This window comes from Rhinolophus sinicus, chromosome 14 (genome assembly GCF_057876585.1).
Source record: "Rhinolophus sinicus isolate RSI-liver-muscle chromosome 14, RSI-T2T, whole genome shotgun sequence".
NCBI lineage: Eukaryota > Metazoa > Chordata > Mammalia > Chiroptera > Rhinolophidae > Rhinolophus > Rhinolophus sinicus.
Window position 1 is genome coordinate 99,522,521 of NC_142514.1, and position 16,738 is coordinate 99,539,258.

General features: G+C 41.0%; 1 protein-coding gene across 2 annotated transcripts in view; it reads right to left on the reverse strand.

Moving 5' to 3' along the window:
- Window positions 1–4,370: 4,370 nt before the first annotated feature.
- POU2F3 (POU class 2 homeobox 3) overlaps window positions 4,371–16,738 on the reverse strand; it is a 98,797-nt gene continuing 86,429 nt past the window's right edge. For both annotated transcript variants that reach the window (XM_074335329.2, XM_088791408.1), the window contains 3 exons: window positions 11,136–11,202; window positions 9,860–9,995; window positions 4,371–8,913 (listed from right to left, as the gene is read on the reverse strand). In XM_074335329.2, the coding sequence (XP_074191430.2) occupies window positions 8,874–8,913; window positions 9,860–9,995; window positions 11,136–11,202 (243 nt within the window). In that variant the 3' untranslated portion in view covers window positions 4,371–8,873. The remainder of the gene's footprint in view (window positions 8,914–9,859; window positions 9,996–11,135; window positions 11,203–16,738) is intronic.

Genomic DNA, 16,738 nt, shown 5'->3' on the forward strand with positions numbered 1-16,738 from the left:
GTGTTACTGAACGTAGAGCAAAGGGCTTCAGTTTTTCCCCATTAATTATGAGATTAGCAGAGGGCTTGTCATATATGGCCTTTATTATGTTAAGTTATTTTCCTTCTATACCTATTTTATTAAGTGTTTTAATCATAAATGGATGTTGTATCTTGTCAAATGCTTTTTCTGCATCAATTGATATAATCATATGATTTTTGTCCTTTATTTTGTTTATGTGATGTATCACATTGATGGGTTTGCGGATGTTGAACCATCCATGTGCCCCGGGGATGAACCCCACTAGGTTGTGATGAATAATCTTTTTAATGCATTGTTGTATTCTATTTGCTAGAATTTTGTTTAGGATTTTTGCATCGGTATTCATCAGAGATATTGGTCTGTAGTTTTCTTTTTTTGTGCTGTCCTTACCAGGTTTTGGTATCAGGGTAATGTTGGCCTCATAAAATGAGTTAGGGATTACTGTCTCTCCTTCAATTTTTTGGAAGAGTTTGAGCAGGATTGGTATTAGATCCTCTTTGAAGGTTTGGTAGAATTCACTAGTGAAGCCATCTGGTCCCGGACTTTTGCTTTTGGGAAGGTTTTGGATGACTGATTCAATTTCGTTACTGGTGATCGGTCTGTTTAGATTTTCCAGTTCTTCATTGTTCAGCCTTGGAAGGCTATATGTTTCTAAGAACTTGTCCATTTCTTCTAGGTTATTGAATTTGGTGGCATATAGTCCTTCATAGTATTCTTGGATGATCTTTTGTGTTTCTGTGGTGTCTGTGATAACTTCCCCATTTTCATTTCTGATTTTGTTAATTAGTGTCTTCTCTCTTTTTATCTTAGTGAGTCTAGCCAAGGGTTGTCAATTTTGTTAACCTTTTCAAAGAACCAGCTCTTTGTCACATTAATTTTTTCTATTGTCTTTTTGTTCTCTATTTCATTTAGTTCTGCTCTGATTTTTGTTATTTCCTTTTTTTATTTCCTTTCTGCTGACCTTGGGTTTCACTTGTTCTTCTTTTTCTAGTTCTTTAAGGTGTAACATGAGGTTATTTATTTGGGATTTTTCTTGTTTCTTGAGATAGGCCTGTAATGATATAAATTTCCCTCTTAAAAGTGCTTTCGCTGCATGCAAAAAAATTTGGTAGGATGTATTTTCATTGTCATTTGTTTCTATGTATCTTTTGATCTCTCCTCTAATTTCTTCTTTGCCCCGGTCACTTTTCAAAGTATGTTGTTTAATCTCCATGTATTTGTGTTGTTTCCTGCTTTCTTTGTGCAGTTGGTATCCAGTTTCAAAGCCTTGTGATCAGAGAATATGCTTGGTATGATTTCAATCTTCTTATATTTGCTGAGGCTGATTTTATGTCCCAATATATGGTCTATCCTTGAGAATGTTCCATGTACACTGGAAAAGAATGTATAGTCTGATGTTTTAGGATGAAGTGCTCTATAAATGTCAATTATGTCCATTTCATCTAATGTGTCATTTAGGGCTATTTCGTTACTTATTTTCTGTTTGGATGATCTATCCATAGCTGTCAATGATGTATTTGAGTCCCGTCATATAATTGTGTTTTGGTCAATTTCTCCCTTTAGTTCTGTTAGTAGTTGCTTGGTGTATTTCGGTGCTCCCTGGTTGGGGGTATAAATATTGATGACTGTTATGTCTTCTTGTTGTACAGTCCCCTTCACCATTATGAAATGTCCATCTTTGTCTCTTGTTATCTTTTTCACCCTGAAGTCTGTTTCATCTGATATCATTATGGCTACACCTGATTTTTCTCTGGGTACCATTTGCTTGGAGTGTCAATTTCCACCCTTTCACTTTGAGTCTATGCATGTCCTTGTAGCTGAGATGTGTCTCTTGGAGACAGCATATGGTTGGGTTTAGTTTTTTTTTATCCAATCTGCTACTCTGTGCCTTTTTATTGGTGAATTCAGTCCATTTACATTTAGGGTTTTTATTGATATGTGAGTATTTCCTGTCATTCTATATGTAGTTTTCTGGTAGGGCTGTGTCTCTATTGTTTCTTTGCCTTTTTGTTGTTGTCTATTATTTCTGTGTGGTGGTATTCTATGATGTTTCCCTCTGTTTCTTCTTTTATTACAGTATATATTTCAGTTCTGGATTTTTTTATTTTTGAGTGGTTACCCTTAAGTTTATGGGTAAACTTTTTTTTTCAGAATAAAGTTTGATATTTAGAGTATTCCATTTTCTTCAGCACGCTTACTTTCTCCATTCCCATATTCCGGTTCAGGCCTTTACTCTCTCCCTTTTTATGTTTCTGTTGCCACAAATTGTCCCTGTTGATGGTGGTCAAATAGCTTCCTTTAGTATTTCTTGTAGTGCAGGTCGTGTATTAGAAAATTCCCTCAGCTTCTGTATGTCTGGAAAGGTATTTATTCCTCCTTCATGTCTAAAGGATATCTTCGCTGGATATATTATTCTTGGCTCATAATTTCTCTTTCAATAATTTAAATATTTGGTTCCACTCCCTCCTGGCTTGTAGAGTTTCTGCTGAAAAATCTGATGATAATCTAATGGGCTTTCCTTTGTAGGTTACCGTCTTCTTTTCCCTGGCTGCCTTGAGGATTCTTTCTTTGTCGTTAATTTTAGACAGCTTCAATACAATGTGCCTTGGAGAACGCCTGTTGGGATTGAGGTCATTAGGTGTTCTATTTGCTTCTTGGATTCGAGGGTCCAGTTCTGTCCACAAATTTGGGAAGTTCTCATCGACAATTTGTTTGAATATATTCTCTGTTCCCTTTTCTCTTTCTTCTCCTTCTGGTATGCCCATTATTCTTATATTGCTCTTTCTGATGGAGTCAGAAAGTTCTTGTAGAGTTCTTTCATTTCTTTTAAGTCTCAAGTCTCTTTCTTCTTCCATCTGTGTAATTTTCAGTTTTCTATCTTCGATGTCACTGATTCTTTCCTCCATCTGGTCAACTCTACTACCTAAGCTGATAATTTCATTCTTAATTTCTTCTACTGAGTTCTTAATCTCCTGAAATTCTATTTGGTTCTTTTTTAAAATTTCAATCTCTTTCGTAAAATGTTCATGTTGTTCTTTGATTGTGTTTCTGAGTTCATTATACTGCCTTTCTGTGTTTTCTTGCATCTCGTCGAGTTTTTTCAGAACTGCAATCTTGAACTCTCTGTCATTTAAGTCACATATTTCCATATCTTTAAGTTCCTTTTCTGGAGACTTTTCACTTTCTTTCTGAGCTGTCTTGTTGCCTTGGTTATTCATTGCAATTACTGATTTAGTATTTCTCATTCTAGACATCTACAGGAGTGGCTTCTGCAACAGGTTGATAGGAAGATGTCTTTCTTTGGTTTTCCAGTACTTGTTGGTAGCATGTTTTATTTTCTCTCCGAGTGCAGCCTTTCTTTTTCTCTCTCACATGGTAGTGCTATGTTTTCTCTGCACTATTCCAGCTTCTCACACAATGGGGGGATTCCCTGGGAGACGGGCTTCTCCTCTGTTAATATTTCGCCTGGGTCACAGGGAGCACTGTCCGTGTGGGTATGCAGAGAGCTTTTGAAGTTCCAAAGCTCTGCCTGCACCAGATTCCAAGCCCGTATGTTTCAGCAGTTCTGTTTACTCCTGCAGGGATCTGCCCAGATAGGTGGGCCAAGGGCGGTGTGAGTTGTGAGAGGTGGCCCAGAGCAATGGTGGCGACCACCACCACAGCCGGTCCTGCTTCCACAGCTCCCTCCCCTTTGCCGGAACTAGTTGGACTGCGAGTCTGTGTCTGCAGATCACAGTTCTCAGAACAGCAAATATTCTGTTCTTTTGATCTGACACTGCTACTGTTCCGTTTCTAGCACCGGGCAGGTGGGGGAGGGGCGAGCTCTGGGAGGGTAGGGAGGCGGCGGCTAGTCTCAGTGCCTAAAGCTCCGTTCTCTGCTAGCAGTGAGGGCCCAAACCACCGTTTTCAGGCTTTTTTCCTCAGTCTTTTCTCCGAGGTCACTGCCGTGAGCGTTGGGTTCAGCCATGTTATATGCTGTCCCCTCAGCCCTGTGGAGCCCTGGCGGAGCCCCAGCAGTCCGAGTTCTTTCCTCTCCCGCAGCTGCGGTGGCTCCGGGAAGCAGCGAGCTCGGAGCACTGAGCTAGGTCTGCGTCCTGTGCCCGCGAGGCTCCATCTCCACGCACTTCTCCCTTTCCTCCTCCCCCCACTCGCGCGAATCTCCCACCTGTAGGTGATTTCAGTCGGTAGTGGGCCTCTTCGTCTTGCCTGTCCGCTGTGCTGGGAGTCCCCTGTGGAGTCGTTGCTATTCGATTCGTTGTAAATTCCAGGGGAGCTTTACAGAGGCTCACCTCACGCCGCCATTTTGATCAGGATCGGATCATATTCTTAATTACCAAGATACACTGCCTTCATTCGACTGGAATCTCCTCCAGATGTGTACTTTTATTTTTCTGTATTCATAGTTCCTTACCTCAGGGAAGGACATTATAAGTTGTTTAGAGGGGAAAAATGAATTCAATTTTTAAAAATATTAATTGCCTATTAACTTCTAGTCACAATGCTCGTCATGGGGATACAAAGAAAGAGAGACAACCTCAACTACAAGGAGCTCCCCAGTCTAGTGGGAGAAGCAGCAGCAGCCGAGTCAGCAAATGTACTGTATGAGGTATAACAAGCATTCGGAGTGCACAGGTTTTGGGTGCTCAGGGCAGGATTCCTAATTTGAGACCTGTAACTAAGCTCATTCTCTAAGTTGAACCAAAATTCCTTAGTCTTAGGAGTCCACAGCTGGGCCCACAGGTCTTGAGTTAACTAGAGATCTAAGTATGAAATCTGAAAAGTAGCAGCAACAATTTTTTCCCTCCTTTCTTTCCCCCTAGATGACTGTTAGATAGTTGGCCTTAGATTCTTTTGTGCCTAACTAGATGCTGAAGAAGCTAACTAAGTTTTGGTTAAATTTCACTAGAAGTATGAGTTTTATAGAATCATACAGACACGAAAGGTAAATCGATGCTCACTTTTAGGTTTGAATCTATTCAGCAACTGTCTAAGTCAATGGACAATGGAAGTTACTGGAGGCTGAGCAGTTGGGCTATATTTTTGTTTATTTCCTTCATTAAAAACAATAGTCAAATAGAGAACCCAGAAATAGACCCCCATTAATATAGTCAACTGATCTTTGACCAAGGAGCTAAAACAATACAATGGAGAAAAGATAGTCTCTTCAACAACTGGACATCTACCTGCAAAAAAAAAAAAAAGAAAAAAGAAAGAAAGAAAAGAAAATCATCATCACCATCATCATTATCATCTAGACAGAGACCTTACATGCTTCACAAAAATGAACTCAAATGGATGATAAACATAAATGTAAAACATAAAACTAAAAAAAACTCCTTGAAGATAACATAGGAGTAAACCTAAATGACCCTGGATATGATGACTTTTTAGCTGCAACACCAAAGATACGATTCATGAATTAAAAAATTGTTAAGCGAGATTTAATTGAAATTAAAAACTTCTGCTCTGCAAAAGACAGCATCAGGAGAATTAGAAGACAAGTCACAGACTGGGAGAATGTATTTGCAAAACACACATCTAATAAAGGACCGTTATCCAAAATACATAAAGAACTCTTAAAACTCAGCAGTAAGGAAACAACTAGATTGAAAAATGGGCCACAGACCTCAACAAGCACTTCACGAAAAATATAGATGGGAACTAAGCATATGAAAAGATGCTCCATATCATATACCATCAGGAAAATACAAATTAAAACAATGAGGTACTACTACATACCTATAGAATGGCCAAAATCTGGAATATGGACAAGAATAAATGCTGGTGAGAATATGGAGCAACAGGTACTCTCAGTCATTGCTGGTGGGAATGCAAAATGGTATAGGCACTTTGAAAGACAGTTTGGCAATTTCTTATAAAAATAATATACTTTTACCATACAATCCAGCAATCACACTCTTTGGTATTTACCCAAAGGAACTGAAATTTTATGTTCACACAAAAACCTGCACACAGATGTTTATAGCAGCTTTATTCATAATTGCCAAAACTTGGAAGCAACCAAGATGTCCTTCAGTAAGTTGATAAATGGATAAACTGTGGTACATCAAGACAATAGAATATTATTCAGAGCTAAGAAGAAATGAGCTATCAAGCCATGAAAAGCATGGAGAAACAAGCATGCATATGACTAAGTGAAAGAAGTCAATCTGGAAAGGCTATATACTATATGATTCCAATTATATGACATTCTGGAAAAGGCAAAACCATGGAGACAATAAAAAGATCAGTGGTTGCCAAGAATATAGAGACCAAAAAAATGAATAGGCAGAGCACAGAGGATTTTTAGGGCAGTAAAAATACTCAGTATGATATTTTGATGATGAGTATGTCATACTTTTGTCCAAACCTGTTAAGATGTACAACACCAAGAGTGAGCTCTAAGGTAAACCGTGGACTTTGGGTGATTATGATGTGTCAATGTAGGTTCACCCTTGGTAAAAACTGTACTTTCTGATGAGTGATGTTGATAATTGGGGAGGCTATGCATGTGTGGAGATGGGTGGCATATGACAAATCTCTGCACCTTCTTCTCAATTTTGTTGTAAACCTAAAACTGCTTTAAAAATTAAAGTATTTTTTTGAAAAGTTCAAATGGATGAAAGCTAGAGCCTTGGACAGTGCAGATCAACTTTTAGCACTCACCTGAGCAAGATATCAAGGTAGCCAGGATTGCTGCAGAAAAGGGTCAGCTCATCAGAATGAGTTTACAAGGAAGCGTGCACACATACATATGTATGCAATATACATATATGCACAGATGTGCTCATGGGTGGTGGAATAGTCCCTTTTTATGCTTAAATTACAGTTGAAGGCTCTTGCTGTCTCTGCTGCATACCAAGCCCCTTTCAACTCGCTCTTTCTTTGCAAAGCTAACCACCTATCAATAGACATTTTCCAAATTCATGACAGAAAATATTAGTCTTAATATAAGCCCCATTCGAACATCAAGAACAGTTAACTCTTGATCATTTATGTATAGATTTTCCACTTGGATATTATAATTTGCAACAAATGTCTAATCCCAATTTTAGTTTTTCTCCTTCAGCCATTACATTTTTGAAGAGCCTCCCTTTCCCACAGGTCAATATTTACCTCAGGAATGGTAACTATTTAAATTTGTATTAACCTAAGAAAACCCACAACGATAGCTCCCCTGCCCCTTCAAGCCCCTCACCAAGAGTCACAGTACATTCCAAAGGCAAATCTATGAATTATTCTTTGCCTTAAATACCTATTTAAGACAGCTTTTTCATTGTGAATTATGAATAACTGACCTTTAGGATATCTGAGATATGAGCTACTAATCTCAGCCTTTACCTCTTAAGTCTACGAATGACTTGACTTTAAATGTTTACCATCTCCCACTTACAAAATAAAAAAATCAAGTCTCTCGCCTTCTCTGCCTTTAAGGCAGTTCTGTGAAAAAGAGTAGGAACTCGGAACTCTTCCGAGCCCTGCACTAATGGATATCATCTTTAGCATCAGTTTGGGGAGTAACAGACTTAATGCATCAATTTGAAACATTTTTCCCATCCTATTTTATCATATGCACTCGGATCCCCCACAACAAAAGATAGAGAACAATAATCTAAACCTCTTCTTATCAATAGTGGAATAGTTTATATTATCACTATGCAAATTAATTTAGAAACAGTGAGATTCCTTTGAATATCAACTTTTCTTGGATATGCAGTCTCAAAAAAAAAAGTTACCATTTGTGGAATGGCTTCATGTTATATCTCTACACACACTGGCCCACAAAGAAGGAGACTAGAGATGATGTTCCTGGGAAGCTTTGGATTCCCAGCCCGTTTGGGAACTCTTGTGGGAGCTAGCACATTATTTAACACTTTGGTATATTTTTCTTTCTTTTTCATTCTTTTTTTTCAAAGAAGGTAAAATATTACAGAGACATCTTCAAAATTCACACCTGAGTTAAACATTTTACTGGAAAATTCCATACTAAGGAGAGAAGAACGTAACGCAAAAACAGGAACGGGCCATCTACAGGTATTCTGCCAGCATAATTGTTGCATGTCTGCTTTTGTGTTCTTCCTTCTGCAGCCAATAGAAGGGAAAAGGGATGAAATAAGGAGAAACATAGGGTAGGAGAGAAGGAACAAGTGCTCCTGAACTCTGGGACAGATGTAACAGACAGAAGAGCACCTACAGGTAGAGAAATGTGCCCAGCAGACTGAGGGACTCAGTCTTCTGTAAAGAGGAGGGAACTTGGAGAACAAAATCATGAATGGACTTGGTTCTAGAAAAGGGGGGCGGGGCTAAAGGGAAATGGAGTGAAAGAAGATTCAGTCAGAAAACTTTGCTGAACAGAAAAAACATCAAGGCTTTGGTGGAGACATTGGATTCAAATCTTTTCACAGATTTTAGAACCAGTTCAGAGATTGTGGCTAAATTCAGAGAGTCAAAACCATTATCTCCCCTTCTGGTAGTTTGGCACACCAGGCAAATGGCTGTCCCCAGAATGAGTTGCAGAATAATGGTGCAAAGTCCTTTCTCTGAAACACGAGGGCCACAGTGATGCCATCTGAAATATTTAGAACTAGAGGATAAGGGCACAGGCAAGGAAGATGTAAATGATCAACTCCTAGTATTGGTATGTATTTCAAGAACACTAGGAGTCAACACATGGTTCAATCACAGTTTGGATCTCCGGAGGCCCTTGCTCATAAAGGCAAGATTTAGGTTCATTGATAGTGGGGATTCTCTTCTACTCTTCTGAAAGTAATCTGTCCATATAGAGAAGGTGTGACTCCCTTCCTTCCAGTGGAGAATACAGGGCCAGGTGGAACAGGAGAAACTTTTTGGTCTCAGTGGAGGTAGGTGGGATGATTCCATCGGTACCAAGATCTGGAAGGGAGAAAGAAACATATCAATTATAAAGCCGCTAATGTAATGAGGGAAGATGGGAATGGGCAGTGACTGCTAACAGGTGTAGGGTTTCTTTCTGGGGTGATGACAATGTTCTGGAACTGGATAATGGTTACAGGTGCACAACCTTTGAATGTACTAAAAACCACCAAATTGTACACTTTAAAATGATAGATTTTATAGTATATGAATTGTATCAAAACCATTTTTAATATACGTAATATGGTTTCTCTCTTTTTATGGTGGGGTTGGTAAAGGCGCTCCAACTTTTGAGGCTGTACAATCATGGGCCAATGAGAGCTGGTTGCCATGCTGAACTACCTAGGTTTGGACAAGTGAATTCATCTCTTCCAACAAGCTCAGGTCTTTAACGTATCACCAAACTTTCAAATTTCTCTTTTATTCTGAATCAGGGAAGAATCTCTCAAGGCATCAGTTCTGAAAATACTTTTTAGAGTAGATTCTTTGGCCTAAGAGGCTACTTTCCCCCACTGCATTCCAGGCGGGAGCATGAGAGAGGGAGTAGTACTATCTTTCTCACCATATCAGCCATACTCGAAGCTCAGGCTCACATCACAACACCTAGAACAGGGTTACTAGCATGAAGTGGAGAACTCCTAAGCCCCATGAAGGGCCTGGCCCTTTCTGACAGGAGTGTTTGGAAATTTCCACGTTCCCAGTGAGCATGGAAATTTTGGCTTTGTTGACATGAGCTCCTTGCCAGGACTGCTCACTGGCTGAAGTTTTTCTTTCAAATCCTACTCCCTAGGGATAAAGTCCAATCTGGCTCTCCACTCTGTCCCCTCCCTGCCACCCCATTCCCTTCTTTCAACTCTGTGATAGCTCTCTTTCCCAAGGTTTTGATACTTCTCACACATCCCTTGGCCCTGCTGGGATGTTGCTGCACTCTCCCTTTTCGTCTTACCCTGAAGAATTAAAACAGGAGGAGGCGTTCACTGCCACTTTGGAGTGATTTTGAGATGCAGTGGGGCTGCTGGCGTGGAGTCCTGAGCTAGGAGATGGAGGCCTGCTGTTGTTTCCAGGGGAACAGGATGATGTTACTGAAGATGAGGAGAAGCAAAAACAAGGGGAAAATAATGCAGCTGGGTTCTGGGACCTTAAGACATAGCCCTTCAAACATATATCCCCAAAGGGATTTCACCCTCTCTCTACCCTCCAGTCATCTGCCCACCTCCTGCCACATTAGCATCAGCATTGGGCCCCAGAGGGGCTCTCATTATAAGTGCTCTCCTCAAACCAGGCCCTGCAGAGTTGCATGGCTGGTTCTGCAAGTCCCAGACTTACTAAATGCAAGAAGGACAGATGCCAAAATTATCCTACTCCAGGACACACCCTGGGCTGGGCATATGCAGCCCCAAACCAAGAGGCGGGACGGGAAAAAGAACAAGAAACTTCAGGAAGGAAGAGAGGAGCAAAGAAAGAAAAGTACATAGGCAAAGAAAAGAGAACCTGAGAGCACAATTAAAGATTTCCAGCCTGTCAAGTGTTCCCATCTCCACAAACAAAAGGTACATGGTCTTCTAGAAAGAGCACAACCAAGATTGAGGAGACCCAAGTCTAGGTCCTGGGTTAAGCAGCTCTGTGGCCTGTGGTGACTCACTTCACTTCCCTGAAATTCGTTTTTGTCCTCTGTAAAATGGCAGGTTTGGATTAAACTGAATTTTTGTATATGAGTTTCTCAAAAACTGTGGACAAGTTGACATAAATTTTACCATGCAAACTAAGATACTTTGAAGAGTTGAAGGCAGTGCTATTGATAATTATGTCAGGACCAGAGACAGACACTGGGACTGTCCTGGGCACATCCAGACAAATGGTCACGCTACTTAACTCTTTGAAATGTTACAGATACTTTTTGAAGAGTAGAGTTCTGTAGAAAACTGGTTTGGAAAACCCTGCCTTCCTCTAGCCTTCCATACAGCTACTTTAGGAATGTACAATGCACTTGAGTGCCGAGAAGTGCTGCAATCAAAACAAAACAAAAAATAAACGCTTGTTTAAACCTTTGCTTATTCAGCATTTCCCAAACTTGATCATGGAACACTTTTCCTCCAGCACAGACTTTCATATCCTTTGAAGTACATTTAGGAAATGCTGACTTAGGTAGTACCTTTCAGTTCTAATATTCCATTATTTAAAGGAATTCTGGTGTTATTCAGAAACTTCATTTTAAAGCTTACCTGTTCCAGGCATGGTGCTATGGACAGGAGGGATGGCAAGGGGGCCCAGAGACCCAGAGGGAGAAACCTGAAATGCAACAGAAGCTTGTAAATGTCGATTCCTACTCCTTTCTCCAACCTTGGATGCTTCTCCCAGGATGCTGGATCCCAGACTCTGTGGAGCCCAGGGCTTAGCTTCCTTGATGATTTCCTAGTCCAAAACTGCATTCTGTCCCATTTCACAGGAAGGCCTCTGGCCCACATCCAGCATCCAGCTCCAGCTCTGCCATGTTCCCGCAGCTCCCTGCTGCTGACACCAGGTTCTGCCTGCCCTCCTGTGTGTCCCCTGTCAAGGTTTATTTGGCACTGCCAGGTCAAACTGCCATGCTTGAGTGCTCTGGTGATGAAAGGAGCACCTCTTGGACTCTGCTGTGGCAGACATGGCTAGTAGGCTGCTGATTTTTCAGTCTCCACTTCTTCCTTCCTAAAAGACTCCTGCTTTTACTCAGGGCATCAGCCCTAACAAGCCTGTCTCAGGCTTCTCAGCCTGATGCATGAGTGGACAATCGACTCTCCGGAAATAACCAGAGGAGTATAACTTCAGTCTCTGAAGCTTTTCATTTTACCCTAAAGACCTTACAGCATTATCAACTCTGAGATTTGGAAGGGATCTAAGATAATTTAGTTTAACTTCCCACATAGTTCAGGAATCTCCCCCTCAGTATTACTATCTTAGAACCTAGAACAAGATATCATAGAAAGTATGGACTGCCTACCTGTGTGACTTCAGGCAAGTTACCTAACCACACTGAGACTTAGACTTCTCGTCTGTAAAAGGGTAGTAATACTTCCCTTATAGTTTCTTTTAATTAAGATTTAATGAGATAATGTTCATAAATCTTCCAAATCAATACCTGGTAAAGAATGCAGGACTTGTTAAATGTTAGTTCCCTTCCTTCCTGAAGGAAGCTGTCAGCTGCTGTGTGTCTCTAAATGCTGTTCACCTTTTCATTTGAACTGAAATCTTGATACTTTCCCTCCCCTCATTTCTCTCATGCTGACAGGTGAAGCGCTGGTGAATATTTTCAAAAGACACTGAAAAGAAGTTTTGCTCAGGGAGCTGTGATTTGATATTCCTCCTCTCCCTAATTTGGAACATCTTATCCCAACAGGATGCAGCATGTCCTCACTTCCTAATTAATCAGGAGTGGTTCTGCTGATTTCATTTACCTGCGGTTTTACAATGAGCCTCCTCAGTAGGCTGGGCCCCACAAGAAGGGTGGAGACAGATTGGGGCAGCATGGTAAGAGATGTTCTCAATAGTCTCCCTCTTCTTCTCCTCCCCTCTCTTCTGCCATACCCAAAAAATTTGTTATTGTTTTAAAATAAATAATGTATTTAGTCATTGTGACCAGCTTCTAAGATGTTTCCTTCTGGAGACCGATTATGCATATACAAGCACATATATATATATATATATATACACATATGTATACATGTATATATGTTTATATATATATATATATATATACATATATATCCCCCTTCTAATTTTTTATATAAGTGATAGCATTCTACTCTCCAATGTGGGTACCATTTTACTTTTTTTTTTTTTTTTTGCCTAACTACGTGTTTTAGAGATTATTTCATATCAGAAGCAGAAGAAACTATGTCCTAATCCCAAAGAGACTGTTCCAATGAGACCTGAAGAAAAGATAGGGTCAGAACATTTTCTTTATCTGCTTCCTTCATGAAACCACAAGTATTAATGTAAATACCGGGGGTGCCAAAAAATGTATACAAGTGGACACTTTGGTCAATGTTGCTCAAGCAGTAGTTTGCCATAATCAGAAATGTCTAGATGCTGATGGTAACCACTTTGAGCACCTCTTATAATTGCAGAAGTCAAACATGACTTGTATTCATCTTTTGTTATTGGTATATATTGAGTATTACAATTTTAATAGTTTTTTCCTTTCTTAAAATGTGTATACATCTTTTGGCACCCTCTGTATTTAATGTCTTTGCCCGCCACTAAGCTATAGACTTCATGAGGGCAGGATGGTGCCTGTGCTGTTCACTGCTATACCCCCAGTGTCTACTGCAGTGCCTAGAACTTTGCAGGTGCTCAGCAAATATGTGTTGAATATATGATGAGAATGAGTCAGGCTCCTTCACAGCTCCTCTAGGCCTCTACCACTTTTCTCCATGCTGGTGTCCTGGGTTAGGATTGAATCAAAGCAAGAGCCTACCTCCCATCTGCCCTAAACAAAGCCCCATCTTTAAAGATTCCAATGTTCTTATGACATGGTCCAATTTCTTTAACATGGCCTACAACACCCTATATAATCTAGTCTCCGCCTACCACTCTAGCCTCCTCATTCACACTCTCTCTCACTCCCTTGATTCCAGCCCATTCTAGCCTTCCATGTTTCCTCTTCCCACCACCCCAGCCTCAGGGCCTTTGTACACATTGTTTCCTCTGCCTAGAATGTTCCCTACACTCTCTCCTCTCCGTCCTCCCAACTCAGACCTTTTCCCCATTAATGTAAACTCATTCTTCTGCTGTCAGTTTGAACATCATTCCTCAGAGAAGCCCTGATACCCTGGACTAGGTTAGGTCCCTCAAATACTCATACATCTTCTATAGAGCCTTCAGCACAAATAGCACTTGTTTATGTCTGTTTTTCCTGCTGGACTGTAAGCAGGGATCACAAGTGTCCTATTATACCACCGTATCCCAGTGCGAAGCATATGGTGAATACACAAGAAATATTTTAAGAAAGGAATGATGAATGAATATCACATTGCCTCCAACTTAAAATTTTCAATGGATCCTTATAATTTTTAGAGTACGTTAGCATCCACAGCCCATCATAATCTGGCCCTCATCAATCTCTCTTAGTCCTGAACGCATGGCTCCAGCCAGACTGAAATGCTTGATTCCCCAACAGCATTATGTTGTTTTAGAATTCCATGCCTTCTCACAGACCATTTCTTCTGCCCACCAGCTATTTTTCATACTAACTTCTAATCTGTTCTTCAAGCAAAATAGGGTCAGCCAGGTGGCCGGATGGCTCAGTTGATTAGATCGCGAGCTCTGAACAACAAGGTTGCCAGTTCGATTCTCACATGGGCCAGTGAGCTGCGCCCTTCACAACTAGATTGAAGACAATGAGCTGCTGCTGAGCTTCCGGAAGGGCAGCCGGATGGCTCAGTTAGAGCGCGAACTCTCAACAACAAGGTTGCTGGTTCAATTCCCGCATGGGATGGTGGGCTGTGCCCCCTGCAACAAAAGATTGAAAAAACGGCGACTGGACTTGGAGCTGAGCTGTGCCCTCCACAACCGGATTGAGGTACAACTTGGAGCTGATAGGCCCTGGAGGAACACACTCTTCCAATATTCCCCAATTAAAAAGAATTAAATAAAAAGAAATAGGGTCAGCCTTCTCAGACCCCATTTGAGTGTTTTTCATCTATGTTCCTCTAGCACTCCTAGAGACCTCCTCACAGCTCCTTTATCCCTTACATCTATTTCATTGCAATTTGTTGCTTTCTCTTGCTCTGTCTTCTCAGTTTCTTCTCTCGATCTTCTTCCTTTGCCCATCCTTCAAATGCTAGTGTTTCAGATGGTTGAGACCTGTACTTTCCTCTTTGCTTCCTCTGTACAGACACCGTAGGTGAGCTCTTCTTCACCCAGGATTTCAACCACCATGTCTATGCTTATGTCTCCCTGATCCATATCTCTGTCCCAGGCTTCTCTCCCCACCTCCAGACTCATGATTCCAAGTGTCCATGGACATTGCCACTTGGGTGTCTCACAGGCTGCACCATACACGACAATAATAAAAATAACTAAAGTCATCACTTTTTCCTATTCCCAAACTAGCTCCTCCCCTGTGTTTGTTTGTTCCATCAATGGCACCACCATCTACCCAGTCAGCTCAGCCTGAATGCTGAGTCATCCCAGAGTATTCTCTTTCCTATATCACTCTCTGTGCCCTCACCCAATTTTCAGTTTATTAACCAATACCTAATAATTCTACCTTCTAATTATCTCCTGAATTTCTCCCACCCCTCTCATTCTTACCACATGGGTTTTCTTCAGTCCTCATTATTTCTCTGCTGGATAATTGCAGTCACATCCTAATTGTTCTCCCTGTCTCTCAAACCAAACTTTATACTGCAGTGATCATTCTACAAGGCAAATTGTATCATGACAATGCTCTGCTTAAAAATTATTCAATGACTCCTCCAAGCCTTTAAGTTTCTTAGCATTGCACACACATAGTCCCTTCAGTCTAGCCTTTACTGATCTATCCAGCCTTATCTTTCAATATTCCTCCATATGTAACCACCTGCAGTTCCATGAATGTGCCATATATTCCCCCTGATCTATACCACTGTCCTCATACTTTCCCCTGTGAAAACTTCACCACCCACTTATTTGCCTCTTCAGTCCTTGTTGCCTTTTAGACTCAGTCCAGGTAATAATTATCTCCTAGGGGAACCTTCCCAACCACTACCTCCCAAGGCTTTGTGAGCTGTGACTACTAAGTTCTCCTAGAGAAATTATCATGTTGTTTATCATTTGTTTATTTGTCTGTCTCCCATGCTACACAGTGAGGTCCTCCGGGACAGGGGACAAATACTGTTTATATGTGTATCCCCAGCACTCTGCGCAAAGACCAATATATAGTAGGTAGTCAATAAATGTTTGGTGAAAGAATGAACAATGGTGTAGTTTTATGAAACAACTATGTCCCACCCTGGACAAGGCTGAATTCCATTAATTCTTGCATCAAGGACATCATCATTATCCCCAATTCCCTTAACCTTCAACCATCACCATCCCCAAGAATGGAGAAGAAACTTCCCACCCACTTGCTCCAGGCACCATCTATCCCATGGATGGAGAAGATATTTTCTACTCTCCAAACTTCCAGGTCTGCCTGAACTCCAAGTTATTCCCAGCCCTGACTTCTCCCCTGACCACCAAAATCATTGATATAACTGTCTGCTTGACATATCCTCTTGGGATAGGAGCCATGTCCAGATCTAAATTCTTAGTTTCTCTTCTCAAACCTTTTCCTCCTGTAGTCTTCATCATCTCAGAAAATGGCAGCATCTTCCAACCAGTTGCTCAGGCCAAAACTCTTGAAATCATCTTTTCCTCATTTCTCATACTCCACATCTGAGCTATAGCACATCTTGTTGGCTCCACAGTTGAAGTATATTCAGAATCCAACACTTCTCCTTACCACCATGGCTACCACCCTAGCCCAAGCCTCTACTGCTCTCAGCCTTATTATTGTAATTCTCCTAGCTGGTCTCCTGCTTCCACACAGATTATTCTCTACACAGTAGCCCATGTCAGCCAGCTCAGGCTCTCTGCTCAGAGTCCTCCAGTGGCTTATTTCATACAAACTATAAGTCCAGGTCCTTTCAATGGCCTCCAAGACCTTGGGAGGTCTGCTCCCTGTTATTTCTCTCACTTCATCTCCTACTTCTGGCCTCCTTCCTTGCTTTGCCCCCAGCTACTCTGGCTTTCTTGCTGTTACTCAAACATGCCAAGTATTCTCATTTACTGGTTCCTCTGCCTGTAACCCCTTTTCCTCTAGATA